This window comes from Tyto alba, unplaced genomic scaffold (genome assembly GCF_018691265.1).
Source record: "Tyto alba isolate M040663 unplaced genomic scaffold, T.alba_DEE_v4.0 Super-Scaffold_15, whole genome shotgun sequence".
Taxonomy (NCBI): domain Eukaryota; kingdom Metazoa; phylum Chordata; class Aves; order Strigiformes; family Tytonidae; genus Tyto; species Tyto alba.
Window position 1 is genome coordinate 4,030,205 of NW_024881277.1, and position 12,235 is coordinate 4,042,439.

The 12,235-nt window shown below is 51.9% G+C and overlaps 1 protein-coding gene across 1 annotated transcript; it reads right to left on the bottom strand.

Moving 5' to 3' along the window:
• Window positions 1-4,753: 4,753 nt before the first annotated feature.
• LOC122152997 (olfactory receptor 14C36-like) lies at window positions 4,754-5,314 on the bottom strand. The gene has a single exon (XM_042789127.1). The coding sequence runs from the start codon at window positions 5,312-5,314 to the stop codon at window positions 4,754-4,756; it is 561 nt and encodes a 186-aa protein (XP_042645061.1).
• Window positions 5,315-12,235: the final 6,921 nt, after the last annotated feature.

Below are 12,235 nucleotides of genomic sequence, written 5' to 3' on the forward strand. Positions count from 1 at the left end.
CACTGTGCAGGTGGCTGTAAGGCTGCAAAACCCCTTGGTTTGTTTTATGAAGCAGAAAGGCCAAGCCCTGACCCCCAGGCCCTGCGAAGGCATGTCATGACCCTCACGTGTGGGTCAGGGCTCTTCCTGGGGGCAGTGGGGTGTGAGGGTGAGCAATGCCACATTTAGGGAAACTGCACAACACCTCCCGGCTTCCCCAAGAAGGGACAAGGAGGAAACAATGTTCAGAGTTAGAAAATAAGATTTATCCTGGCAGGCTTCAGTGACAGAGGCAACTGCCATAGCCAAAGGGACAAAGAGCTTGGGTTTTTTTGTAGCCTTTCAGCCCTTTATGAGCCCTTGGCTACTTCTACTGCAGGTTTTCTTCTGCTGTCCCCTTCATGTATGTTTTTCCCTTCAGGCTCTGGCATCCATCTTGCTTTCCCACCTAGCTGTCACCTCAGCATTTCTGTACTTTCATTGATATATCTCCACCATCGCTGGCTGTTCCCTGACAAATAATGCCACGGGCTGATCACAAACTTCACTGACTGTCTTACACAATAATGCCACCCTTTCAGTGAGATTTCCTTTTCTCACATCCAGTCTGAACTTTCCAAGCTGCGTTTTGTTTTTTCTCTTCCCGCTACCAAGAAAAGCTCCATCATCACTGAAAGTGCCCTTCAAGCACTTTCACAGGCTACTGCTACAGTGCCCTGAGCCTCCACTTCAGCAGACTGAGGAAGCCCAGGTCCCTCAGCCACCCCACAGACCCCAAACTCCTTCCTCAGAGATCTCGTTTGAAGCTTCTCCATTTCCCTCCATTCCTCCAGAACAGAGAGCCCCACCCCAGACACACTAGTCCAGATGTGGCCACACCAGTACTGTGTGAACGGGGATGATAATCCCCTTCTCTGGGTGGCCACGCTCCTCCTAACTCTGCCCTGTTTGCACTTGGCCTTATTTATGCTGATCATGCCCCGCTGGCTCACATGGCATCCCTTGTAACCCAGGCTCTTCTCATGACGGTCAGTCCTGGGCTGGTCGGGTCCCAGCCTGCCCTCCTGTATGGGGTTATTCTCTCCCCAGTAAGTGACTGGCTGCTTCTACTTGTAAAACTTCATGAAGTTTCTATTGCCAAATCCAAGAGTTTCTCAAGGTCCCCCACAAGTGAATGTTCATTGGGCCAGATTTTAATGCCAGGCAGAAGTGACCTGGCAGCCAGCACCCGAGGGGACACCACGTGCTGCTGTGCTGCAGAGGCCCCTGCTCAGTCACCCCAGCAGTGCTGGAGGCAGGCGATGCCCTCCACCACCCCGCAGGTACTCTGCCTGCCTGCCAGCTCCTGCTCCAGAAGGGACCCCATATGTCCTGGGACACACGGGTGCTCCAGCTACACCAGGGCAGTGGCCACCTCTGTGTGGATGGCAGAATCATGTCCTGAATGTATATTTTGGAAAAACTTCTAATTCAGCATAAAAGAGCTCGATATAATAGATGAGAAAGTCTTCATTTCCAGCACTGTGAGGTTTTTAAGGAAGATTCTTTCCAGTTTACTTAGTCTTTTATTAACAGCACCAGGGGTATGTCCTATCAAACTGATATGCTCTCTTGCTCTGTAGAAATAGTTTTATGCAGCCACTTATCACAATAAATTTTCTTACCAATAATTGAAATGGAGAAACATTGCTCAGAAGAGCTACCGTGTTTATACAGGCACATTATTTATTCTACTTATGCCTCTCTGTCTTTTCTCCTTCCTCCGCCTATTTAAACTTCAATGAGCTTTTCAATGGAAAGATCCCATGTGTCATAGAAGTCCTGCTGGAAGAGACCTGAGCACTATCTTGTCTGATTCTCCCTCTCAAGGCAGGGTGAACTAGATGAGGTAGCTGAAAGGCTCCCCCAGATTGTCATCATCCACAAAGGACATGAAGGTGAGCTCCATCCTGTCATACAAGGAGATAATAAAGACGTTCAACAGTGTTGGCCCAAGTGCTGGTCACTGAGGGAGGTCGCTAGTGACTGGTTCTCAGGAAGACTCTGTACCACTGATGACATCTGGGACTGATCGTCCAGCTAAACTCCCACCCATCTCATCATCAACTTCTTCAGCCCAGATAGCACCAATCTGGCTGCAAGGAGACCATGTCTAAGGCCCTGTTAAATTCCAGGCACACAACACTGCCTACATTCCCCTCCTATACACCTTCAATAATCTTTTTCTTTCTTTCAATGGCCTGTAGGAGGACTTGTCCCACCACCTTCCCCCTTCCCAGGGGCTGAGGTGAAGGTGACCATTGTAATTCTCACAAACTTCTTTCTTATACTTCTCAAAGAGAAGTGCGATGTTTGTAATTTCTGAGGACCAGGAACTTCCCTGATTGCTCTGGGTTTTTAGAGATGTTTGAGAAAGTCCATGATAACACTGTCCAGCTCCACCAACACCTCTTTGTCCCTTCCCACACCAAAAACCTTCTAAATATCACACATTTCCACAGAAATGCCCAGGACAGAGCACATGCTTGTCCTTCTCCTCTGGTCCTGTTCATCAGACAACCAGAAAGGATTTCTGCCTGCAGGCCCACAACTCTGAGGGGGTGTCTCTACAGCTCACAGCTTGCCTGAGAATTTTTCTCAGTGTTGTTTGTATCCCCCAGAATATCTCTGGTTCACAGTCTGTAAATGAGGGTATTGATCAGGGGCATGAGGATAGTGTAGAAAAAAATTTTGTCAAACTATCTAAGGAGGCCACAGGACTGTATCTGGGACAAGAATGACATGATGACTGCAGATGACATCAATACCCCTAGCCAAGATACAGCTGCCTTCTCAGCACAGACCTGCCAGTTTGGGAATCTTGCAGAGAGAAGTGGGTGGCACACAGCCTGGTACTGTCCTTAGGATGTAGCCACCAGAGGGAAACACTCAGCACCTGCAAAAAGTGCCAAAACCAGCACTGACACTGCTGTGAGCAGAGGTGGTACCTACAAGGAAGAACTTTTGTTTCTTTGTTAGTTGATTCAAAGAATTGTAAAAGAAGTTGAGAGAGGTGAAAGATGAAGGCACGTGTGTTTCTGAGTGCATTCACACTCCCTAGATGTGCTCTGTGCCTTCTGAAAGGTGAGAAATGCCTTCTTCTGAAGGGCAGCGTCGCTCATGCTTGCAGAACCCCTTCTGAGTGCGCAGGTGAGATGCTCCCCAGGGCAGCTCATTTCATTCTGTGCATTTGAAGGCAGGGGCCAGACAGCCAAGGAAGGGTGATGAGCAGCAGAGGCTTTTGCAATGAACTGTCCAAGGAGGCTGAGATGAGTCTCACTGGGAAGGTGGGGTTGTTCCTGCAGCAGTCACACACAGAAGTGTCAGGGCTCTGTCAGGTGCCCACAGCTGAGCTGGCCTCGGGCACTCCTCTTACACACAGGGCTGTTCAGAGACACGAGTCCTTCCCTTGCACACACAGAGGCAGTGCACTGCAGGAGCCATAGTGTCTCTCTGAACTCCTGCTGCCACCCCCAGAGTCTGGGAGGCACCTCATCCCTGCGGTGCTTGCCCTGTTCTGCACCCGTGGGAGATGCCCCAAGGCATGAGAATGGACACAGGGACCGCGGTTCAGGGAAGAACCTCCCAGTGCTGCATTCAGGGGGTTTCCTCGGGGATGTCAGTCTCTACGTGAAGGGACCCCAAGAGATGGTCTGTGCCACAGACCTTCATGGCAACCCCAGGAATAGCTGGTGGATTTTGTGCTCACTCTGGTTCATCTCACCGCTCACACATGATGTGCAGGTTTATGCTTTGTCTGTACAATGCAAACACGGACTTCTGACCTAGTCCTTTGTTGTCCTTCTGTGGAAGTATGAAAAACCTATCTGATCTGAGGTAAGAGGTCCATGCTGGAAATGGTGGTTGTTATTGTCTGGTCTGTGGCAATTGCCCTGGGGCTGCTTCCCCGGGGTGTCCAGCACACACGGGCACAGCCCAGCCCATGCTTTCCTGGTCCTTCAGGTCTCTCACAGGAGCCTGGCTGTACAAGAACACTGCTGTGAGCCCCCACCCTACACATGCACACACTTCCACACTTCACTGGTGGTTTCTCTCCCAGACAATTTCCTGGGCATGGTCTTGAGAGCAACTCTGGAAGAAGACCTGAGCCTTCCTGCACTGCCCTGAGGAGATCCCCTTGTCTGATGGAAACGCTGTTATGAAGGCCAGCTCTGTCACGGATGTACCCACTGCCTGTCCCTACCTGCGGTCAAAGGACTGCCACACCATGGGACAGTGACCAAGGCACAAAACCACTCAGATCTTAGACCAATACAAGGGCTCAGGAGCAGAAAGTGGAAGTGGAAAATGAGCAGCACTGGAAAGACCAAGTGGTTGTGTTTTTTGGAAGCACTACTGTGCCGTGGTGCTTTTCCCATCCACTCTGCACACAGGCACTAACCCAGCAGGTCGGGAGATGGCCTTGGAGGAATGATCTCAGAGAAACATGTTGCTGCAGCATCCTTTATCTTGTTTAAACAGAAAGGAAGCACAGGTCCTAATTTACACAGTCTCTAGGTCACACAAAAGCTTGATAGTTGCATTATTAGAAAAAGGTCAAATAATGACAATTCTTTGTAGAGAACACCATGTAAATTAAAGAAAGCAAAAAAGCCCACCCAACCCCAACAAAAAACAACAAAAGCTACAGATTATGCACTGGGATGTAATGATTTAAAATATGAGTGGTTTACAGAAGACAGGTACTTTATTTTTTCACAAAATCATTCTGTTATCATTTCCTCAGGGCATCCTTGATCTCCTGGTTCCTCATGCTGTAGATGAGGGGGTTCACTGCTGGAGGCACCACCGAGTACAGAAATGACACCACCAGGTCCAGGGATGGGGAGGAGATGGAGGGGGGTTTCAGGTAGGCAAAGATGCCAGTGCTGACAAACAGGGAGACCACGGCCAGGTGAGGGAGGCACGTGGAAAAGGCTTTGTGCCTTCCCTGCTCAGAGGGGATCCTCAGCACGGCCCTGAAAATCTGCACATAGGAAAAAAGAATGAAAACAAAACACCCAAATCCTAAACAGGCACTAACCACAAGGAGCCCAGCTTCCCTGAGGTAGGAATCTGAGCAAGAAAGCTTAAGAATCTGGGGGATTTCACAGAAGAACTGGTTTATGGAATTGCCTTGGCAGAGTGGTAGGGAAAATGTGTTGGGAGTGTGCAGGAGAGAATAGAGAAATCCAGTGCCCCAGGCAGCTGCTGCCATGTGGACACAAGCTCTGCTGTCCAGGAGGGTCCCGTAGTGCAGGGGTTGGCAGATGGCAACGTAGCGGTCATAGGCCATGATGGTGAGAAGAGAAAACTCTGCAGTTATCAAGAAGAGAAAGAAAAAGAGCTGTGCAGCGCATCCCAGTAGGAGATGTCCCTGGTGTCCCAGAGGGAATTGGCCATGGCTTTGGGGAGAGTGGTGGAGATGGAGCCCAGGTCAATGAGGGAGAGGTTGAGGAGGAAGAAGTACATGGGGGTGTGGAGGTGGTGGTCACAGGTGATGGCTGTGATGATGAGGCCGTTTCCAGGAGGGCAGCCAGGTAGATGCCCAGGAAGAGCCAGAAGTGCAAGAGCTGCAGCTCCCGTCTGTCTGCAAATGCCAGGAGGAGAAATTCGGTGATGGAGCTGTCATTGAAAATTTGCTTCCACTGGTCATTGGGCACTGTCCATGGAGGAAAATACATTGAAAAGTTAGGGTAGACTTCTCTGAGATAAAATCTACTCTGTATCTCTCAGCAACTGCCTCTCCCTTTTAACCAAGACCTTCGGCCAGTCCGTCCGGTGAGCTCAGGTTGGTGTTGGCTGAGGGTGCCCCATGGAGCAGGGGCTCTGCTGTGATCTCTGGAGGAGTCTGTCCTGCCAGACAACCACAGATAAATCGGAACACATGTGATCTGAGATTACATTCAGTCATGTTTCCAAAGAGGTTTTCAGCATGTTTGCAAACAATTCACCTGACTGCAGGGCAGACCTCTGGGGATTATTTTTGTTCAGACTGTTCTAGTTGTACCACCACACAAGGAGTGGTTTTAAGGCTGAAATTCTTGGCATTTCTGCTGCACTCCCAGTGAAAACTTCTGGGTCCTGAGAGGCCAAGGGTCTGTCCTGCAGTTCAGAGTGAGGAGAGTTGTTCTGTCCATCAACCCTGGTTTCCTCTGCTCTGTGTTGGCATCACTTTGAGCTGGATGATGATAGACAGATTTTCCCCAGACAAGAAACTGGACACTGCTGGGACTAGAGGAATCCAGTCTCCAAGCACAGCTCTCCAAAGCCCTCAGCCCCTCTATCACACCTGAGGAGGATCTCAGCTCTCCCCTCCCAGCCAGGGACACAGAGGGCTCATTGCAGCTGCCTGTGTGCAGATGCCCAGCAGCATTTCCATGGCCTTAGCACTGAGGTGTTTCCTCCCTGGGGCTGCTGGATAACACAGAGATGTCCTGGGAAAGCTCTGCCCACCTGGAGAGAAACCTGCAGCCCAGCACGAGCCCCTCAGAGCAAGAGTTGAGTGTCCTAAAATGAAGGTGTCCTGAAGAGAGAATTAGGTCCTTTATTTTCCCCTGATCCCAAAGATTATGAGGAGACTTTACTCCCATGGACACATCTGCACAGCAGGACCCACAGGGTTGGGCTCAGAAATGCAGCTTAACCCTGTACCCCCATCCCAGTAAGTCCAGGGATGACAGTAAGAGGAGTAGATACAGGAAAGCAAAAATGGAGAAATTCCCGAATGCTGGAACTGCTGCTAGAGGGAGAAAGGGACAGGCAGTTAGGTATTGAGTAAATTTTCCTCTTCAAGGCTGAGGCTGCTGCAAAGGTGCCCCATGGCCTTCAGGGCAGAGGCTGTTTTGAGTGAGAGAGGAGAGCAGGGGGTTGCTCCATGGAAGGCATCTGAACTGAAGGACTTGGCAGGGAGGAACTCAAATCCCCCCTCCCATGGTGTTCTGGGAGCAAATCCTTTTCCCTCCCTGTCCATGTCTCTGATACCCGGGGTTTTCCCTGCTGGGACCTGATTTTGTGTCCCCTTATCTCCTCCCTGTAAATGCTGCCAGCCCCCATCCCACCCGCTGTGTGCTCAGCTCTGCCCTGCAGACCCCTCCTGGCAGCAGGACACTGCCCAGGGGCAGCTCTGTGTGTTCAGGGTCTCAGGAGCAGCTCAGAAAAGTGGTAATGAGAAAAGGGATCGAGTGCCTTCTCCACAATAAAAAAATAATCTAACCATTCCACCCAGTCAAACAAGAAAAGAAATCCGAAAGAGTCGCTGCATTTCAAGTGCAGTCTAGACATACTTCTTCAGAAGGACCCTCTGCAAAATCCTCAGAATGATTTGGAGCTGTGAGCAGCACTGTCATTTCTGTGATGGGGGTCTCTCCTTCCCCTCACAGCTTCTCCCCACAACGCCGTGGGGAGCTCCCTGGGCAGGCTGAGTGCTGACCCTGGCAGGCGGCAGAGTCCCTGCCCCAGCACACAGCCCCCTGGGGTGCAGGGACCCTGCTGGGAAGGACAGCCCTGGGCACCCCTGCCTGCACACCCGGCTGCACACCCCTGCAGCCGGCCCCGCCAGAAGGCAGCCCTCATGCCCTGGCCCTCGCAGGGGGCACCAGGGAAGCCCTGCTCGGGAGCAGATCCTCCTCCTCCTCCTCTCCTCCTCCTCCTCCTCCTCCTCTCCTCCTCCTCTAGGCAGGAGGCAGATTCCTGGCGGCTCTGCCGCCTTCCCCAGATCCCTCCCCGAGCTGCAGCTGCATTGCCCTGCACCCCCAGACTTACTGTGGCCAGGGCCCTGACGCTTTCTCCTCCTCGGAGCTCTCAGCAGCCTCCCAGCCCAGGCTGCCTTGAAGCTGTGTGTGCCTCGCTGCTCTGCCCTGGGTGCCTGCAGGCAGTGCCCTCAGCCCTGCTGCGCTTTGCAGAGGAGCTGCTCCTGGGCAGAGCTGTCTCTCTGCAGCGCTGCCCACTTGCCAGGAGCTCCCTCCGGCCCAGGAGCCCGGCCCAGCTCAGCACCACAGCAACAGCCCAAGGCACTTTAATGACCCCTCAGGAGGGTTTGGTGCCAACTCCATAAACCTCAGGCACTGAGAAGAACCTGGAAAAACCTCTGAAGAAATCAGAGTTAAATTGAAACTCCAAAGTTTCTTGTGGCTTTAATGGCTCCCACTGAGGGCCACTGCTGACAAAGCCTCCCCAGGCTCCGGTTAGAGCAGAAATTTGGAGGCAGTGACAACAGTTTCAGAAAAGCAAGGGAAAGATGTCTCTGATGCTCAAGTAAACCTGAATGTGTTGCATTAAGGCAAAGTACCAGGCCTTGTGCCCATTAACCAAATGGCCAAGCCACGACCCCCAGCCCCTGGGAAGGGAGATCCTCTCCCTCCCACATTCCTCAGGGCTCTTCCTGGGGTAGGGGTATGGAGATGTGCACCTCCCAGGCTCCTGAGGATGCACAAGGAGGCCATGAGGCCCCCGTGCTGCAAGGGACTGTGCCTCCTCACAGGCATCAGTGGCAGAGACAACAGCCATGGCCAAAATCGTGATGGGGTTGAATTTATTGGGGTCTTTCAGCTTTTCCACAGTCTTCTGTCATCTCCACTACAGGCTGTCCTATGGGGTTGCATCCCCTGCATTTCTTTCCCTGCAGGCTCTCCTCATCACCCCAGCTGTCTCACCTCACTCCCACCTGAGCCTCTTCCTTCCTTTCCTGATCTCTCACCATCCTCCCTGGCTCTTGCTTGAAACACAAAGCCTTGGCTGATCCAGGATTCTTCTGAGTGATGCGTTGCATTGCTGCTTGTGTCCAGTCTGGCCTTCCCCAGCTGAACTTTTGTGGCATTATTTCTTTCTCATGCTGTTTTCCACTATGAAGAAAATCAACAGCTCTGAAACCTCTCTTCAAGCACTGTCAGTCTACTCCTAGACTTTCCCATGTCTCCACTCCACTCTTCTACGACATTCAACCTCCCTATACTGTTCATGCTCTTGAGGCCTCCAAACCCCATCTTGGGAGATGTCTGGGCACTCGCCAAGTTGTTTGTATTAAAATAGAGCGGTCATAGGCCAAGAAAGACCAAGTGAGGGTTTTTATCAGGGCCTGTATTGGCAGGAAAAGGGACAATGATTTTAGATTTAGATTTGATTTAGAGAAGAAATGTTTTACCATGAGACTGTGGAGACAGTGGAACAGGTTGCCTAGAGAAGTTCGAGGGAGGACACAACCATCACCAATTTGGGCAACCTGTTCCAGTGTCTCATCACCCTCACAGTAAAGAATATCTTCCTTAGATCTCAATCTAACCTCTTCTAATATTAAACCTTAACGTTTGACCTCTCCCTACAATCTCTGATCAAGAATCTCCTGCCACGTTTCCTGCAGGATCCCTTTAATTACTGGAAAACATCAAGATGGTCTCCCTGGAGCCTTCTCTTCTTGAGGCTGAACACCCCTAGCTCTCTCAGCTTGTCCTCACAGGGGAGGTGCTCCAGCCCCCTGATCATCTTCACGGCTTCCTCTGGCCCAGCTCAAGCAGGTCCGTGTCCTTCTTATGCTGGTGGTCCCAGATCTGGACACCGCACTGCAGGTAGAGTCTCATAAGAGCAGAGTAGAGGGGGAGAAAAACTTCTCTCAACCTGCTGGCCACTCTTCTCTTCATGCAGCCCAGGACACGGTTGGCTTTCTGGGCTGCGAGCTTACGTTGCTGGCTCATAGTCAGTTTTACATCCACTCCTACCCCCAAGTCTTTTTCTGCAGGGCTGCTCTCAATCCACTCTTTGCCCAGCCTGTACCTGTGCTTAGGATTGCTCCGATGCATGGCCAGGACCTTGAACCTGGCCTTGTTGGAATTCAGGAGGTTTGCATTGGCCCAGCATTTGTGCATGGTGGAGCAGGGGAATGAGAGGATCCCAGGGCCAGGTTCTGGATAAATGGAAGGTTCAAGTCCAACTCTTGGAGGGATCCATTTTGTCTATCTATTTAGGTACAGATGCTGCAGTACAGTAGCCTAGCATAACAACAGCCCACCCTTGTTCCCTTTCTCCACTGCCCATGGCTTGGATTGGCCTAGACACCTTCCTTCCACCACGGGTCTTCCCTTGACAATAATGCATTTATGGGGCAGGGAGGTTGCGTCAGTGCACGGACAGGTCTGGCTCTGACAGGGACCATGAAGCAGCTGCCAGGAGGTGACAGCAAGGACAGTTTACAAAAGACAAATTTATATGTATGGACCTCATTGTTTTTAGGAAGGCAACGCTTGCCTGGAGCTGGTGGTTGAAAGGAAAAGTCAAGAGTAAAAGGAAGAGTTTCAATTACACATTAGAGGCCAAGGTTAAGAAGGAAAATACAGGGCTGCTGATGAAGGGTGAGGGCGATTTAATAACAGCAGAGACAGGTGGGGAAGGGGCACTCAATGCCATCTTAGTTTAATTCTGTACTGAAAAGGTCTCCAGGCCTGTGTGCTGAGGGAAAGGGCTCAACGAGCAGGAGAGCATGCATTGGCAGGAACCTCAGGCAACCCAGCAAGGCCAAGTGCCCGTGTGTGACCCTGCAGGACATCCCCCTGGCAATGGCACAGGCTGGGAGCTGCCTGGCTGGGAGAAGCCCTGTGGGAAAGGTCTGGGTGGGTTGGAGAGGAGGCAGCCGTGTGCCCTGGCAGCAAGGGAGGCCAGCTGCACCCAGGACTTTGTGGCCAGCAGGACGGCCAGGAGATCACGAGAGGGGCTTGTCCTGGTTACTGTGTCCGGATTGCAGATCCCCAGTACAGGAAGGATGTTGGCAAGCTGGAGGGGGTTCAGTGAATGGCCCCCAAGACAGGCCGGGGCTGGAACACTTTGCCTGTGAGGAGAGGCTGAGGGAGCTGGGCTTGTGCAGCCTGGAGAAGGGAAGGCTGAGGGGAACCTCCCTGCAGCCTCTCCACACCTATGAGGAGGTCTTGAAGAACACAGAATGGGGTTCTCCACCACGGAGCATGTTAAGAGGCTGAAAGAGGAAGTTTTGGTGAAACAGGGGATGTTCACCCTGGAGATAACGAAAAGATTTTCCAGCAGTCTCAGGGCTAGTCCTGAGCAGGGTGCCCATGAGCCCTGCCTGCCCTCCTGTCTGCCATGGCTGCTCAGGTCACAAGAACAGAGGTGCCCCCAGAATCAGAATGCAGGTGGGCCTTTTCCACCTGCCTCAGCCCTCCCCTCCCCAAGGAGGTCGTTTCTGTTGGGTGCCTTAGATGCACTGGATGACCTCAGAATGCCTGCTGGCCAGCATGTCTCCTGAGGGCCAGTCAGGCTGCTGCAGTGGAAGCCACCTCATCATCATCACCATTCCTGCCACCTGCCCTTGACCTGTCTCTCCCTGTCCTCTCTGTCCCTAGCTTGTCTCTGCTGGGATGAGTGGTTTTGTGATGCACATGTTGGCCCCAAATTGCTGGGGCCAGCTGCTGGCCAATCAGGCTCCTGTAACAGTCATGGCCTCACAATCACCACCACCATTGATGTTGCCTTTGCCCATCTCTCCCCACCCACTCCCTTGACTCCTCCTCTCTCCTGCAGCCCACGTTCAACAGCCAAACCCAGGCCCCTTTCCTGGCCTTTCCCTCTCCCCTGCCCTACGGCTGGACAGAACCAGCCTGGGACATGGTGTGTTTTGGCTTTGCATTTATTGTGACTTACGGTTGTGACTATATGTTGCTCTGCTAGAAACTGAGCTTCTGTTCCAAACTTCTCTAGCTCATTTTCTAAAATCTTTAGTCATCTTTCTAAATCTTGCACCTGGCCAATACCTAACTGCAGTTATTTAATCTGTAACCAGAGTCTGTGTCAGTGGACCATAAGATCATCCTCATTTGTGATTAAGACTGTTCCCTTCCTTTAGGAAATTGCTCCTTCAATTTCTTCATGTCTTTTTGTATGTTCTTTAGCATCAGTTTCTCTCAGGAGAAATCTATTTCTGTATGCAACAGCTCAGGGCAAGAATCTCTATTGCTGGGCAAGTGGAGGAGCCTGAGGAGCCCCTGGGCCAGAAGTCTTTTCCTGGGAGAGGGGCTGGCACAGAGGGGCTTGCTGGCAGGGGACAATAAGGATGCCTGGGAGACCAGAGCAAGGGACACAGGGAGACACTGGCCTCCGTCTCCTCATGCCATGGCTGGTCCTCAGCCCTGGGGCTGATGGGGAGGCTGAGACACCTCTCTTTCCTTCCTTCACTCCCCACACTTGGATGGGCCTCAGGAAACATCCAGGAGCCTGG

Excerpts from the sequence above, each read along its gene's own strand:
- LOC122152997 (XM_042789127.1), bottom strand. The coding sequence starts at position 5,314 with ATGGCCTATGACCGCTACGTTGCCATCTGCCAACCCCTGCACTACGGG.